Below are 1066 nucleotides of genomic sequence, written 5' to 3' on the forward strand. Positions count from 1 at the left end.
TAAAATGCGTCTGATGCTCTTCCAGGAATCCCAGACCACATCCAGCCACCATGAGTTCCCTCGGTGAAGCAATCATCCACCTTGGAATTGATCTGTTCCATCAGATCAGACAATCAAAGAAGGAAAATATCTTCTATTCCCCTTTAAGTATCTCGTCAGCCTTAGCCATGACTTACTTAGGGGTCCAAGAAAACACCGCATCACAAATGCAGTGGCAGCTGCCTTTCCGTCACAGGTTTGCATGGATTGTCTGCTGGCTGCTGTGCAGATGACCACAGGTCTGGCTGTCCCTGGGTCCCACCGGAAGCTCAAGCAGCCCCACGACTGGGTGGGCACAAAGAGGGGCACGCACTCTCCCGCAGGGCTCCCAACCTGCTTCCTGTGCCTGGACTTCCTCTGGGGGCTGGGATGAAGCCCTCCAGTTGCCCAACAACCAGAGGTGAGGCTTTAATGGAAGAGTTCACTGGAAGTGAGGCCCTGACTAAAATCCACGGGAGACCTCTTTACATGTTTCCTCAATGATGAATGAGAAACGAGACACGGTTCTTTAAAGTGGACAGCGCTCAAGCAGCTTTGTGTTTTCCACACACAGACTGTGTTTTTTAAGGATGAAGCTTTCACTCAACATTTCTGTGTGCTTTTTGTTTCCTCTTGAGTTTGTCTCATGAGGGGTGTTTATTTGGTATATAGTTTTGTTTGTGGGTATTCTTTTGTCCTTCCGTTCTTTCTTTTTTACTTACTCTGATGTGTATAGATCATTACAGACTCCTTGTCCGACTCCCTGTCTTCTCCAGGTCCTTCACTTCAATGAAATCACAGAGAAGCCAAGAGGAACAGCGACAAGAAATCCCGTGAGGCAGAGAGCATTGGATGTAGAGAGGGTCATATGTCCAAGAGGGCCGTAGCTTAAACTGGGGATTTCAGATAGACTGGGAAAAGTCCATTTTTAGAGGTCATGCTAGGCAAACTGGAGAGAGTTGTTTCTCAGTTCACATGTGTGCGTGTGGAAAATCATTTCAGTTATGTCCTACTCATTGTGACCCCATGAACTGTAACCCTCCAGGTT

At 47.6% G+C, this 1066-nt stretch overlaps 1 protein-coding gene across 1 annotated transcript in view; it reads left to right on the forward strand.

The window, feature by feature from the left end:
* Positions 1–50: 50 nt before the first annotated feature.
* LOC104999272 (serpin B4-like) overlaps positions 51–1066 on the forward strand; it is a 7931-nt gene continuing 6915 nt past the window's right edge. The window contains exon 1 of the mRNA XM_010854814.1: positions 51–248. Within this exon, the coding sequence (XP_010853116.1) occupies positions 51–248 (198 nt within the window). The remainder of the gene's footprint in view (positions 249–1066) is intronic.

The sequence above is a fragment of the Bison bison genome, unplaced genomic scaffold (assembly GCF_000754665.1).
Source record: "Bison bison bison isolate TAMUID 2011002044 unplaced genomic scaffold, Bison_UMD1.0 scf7180017864349, whole genome shotgun sequence".
NCBI classification, from domain to species: Eukaryota; Metazoa; Chordata; class Mammalia; order Artiodactyla; family Bovidae; genus Bison; species Bison bison.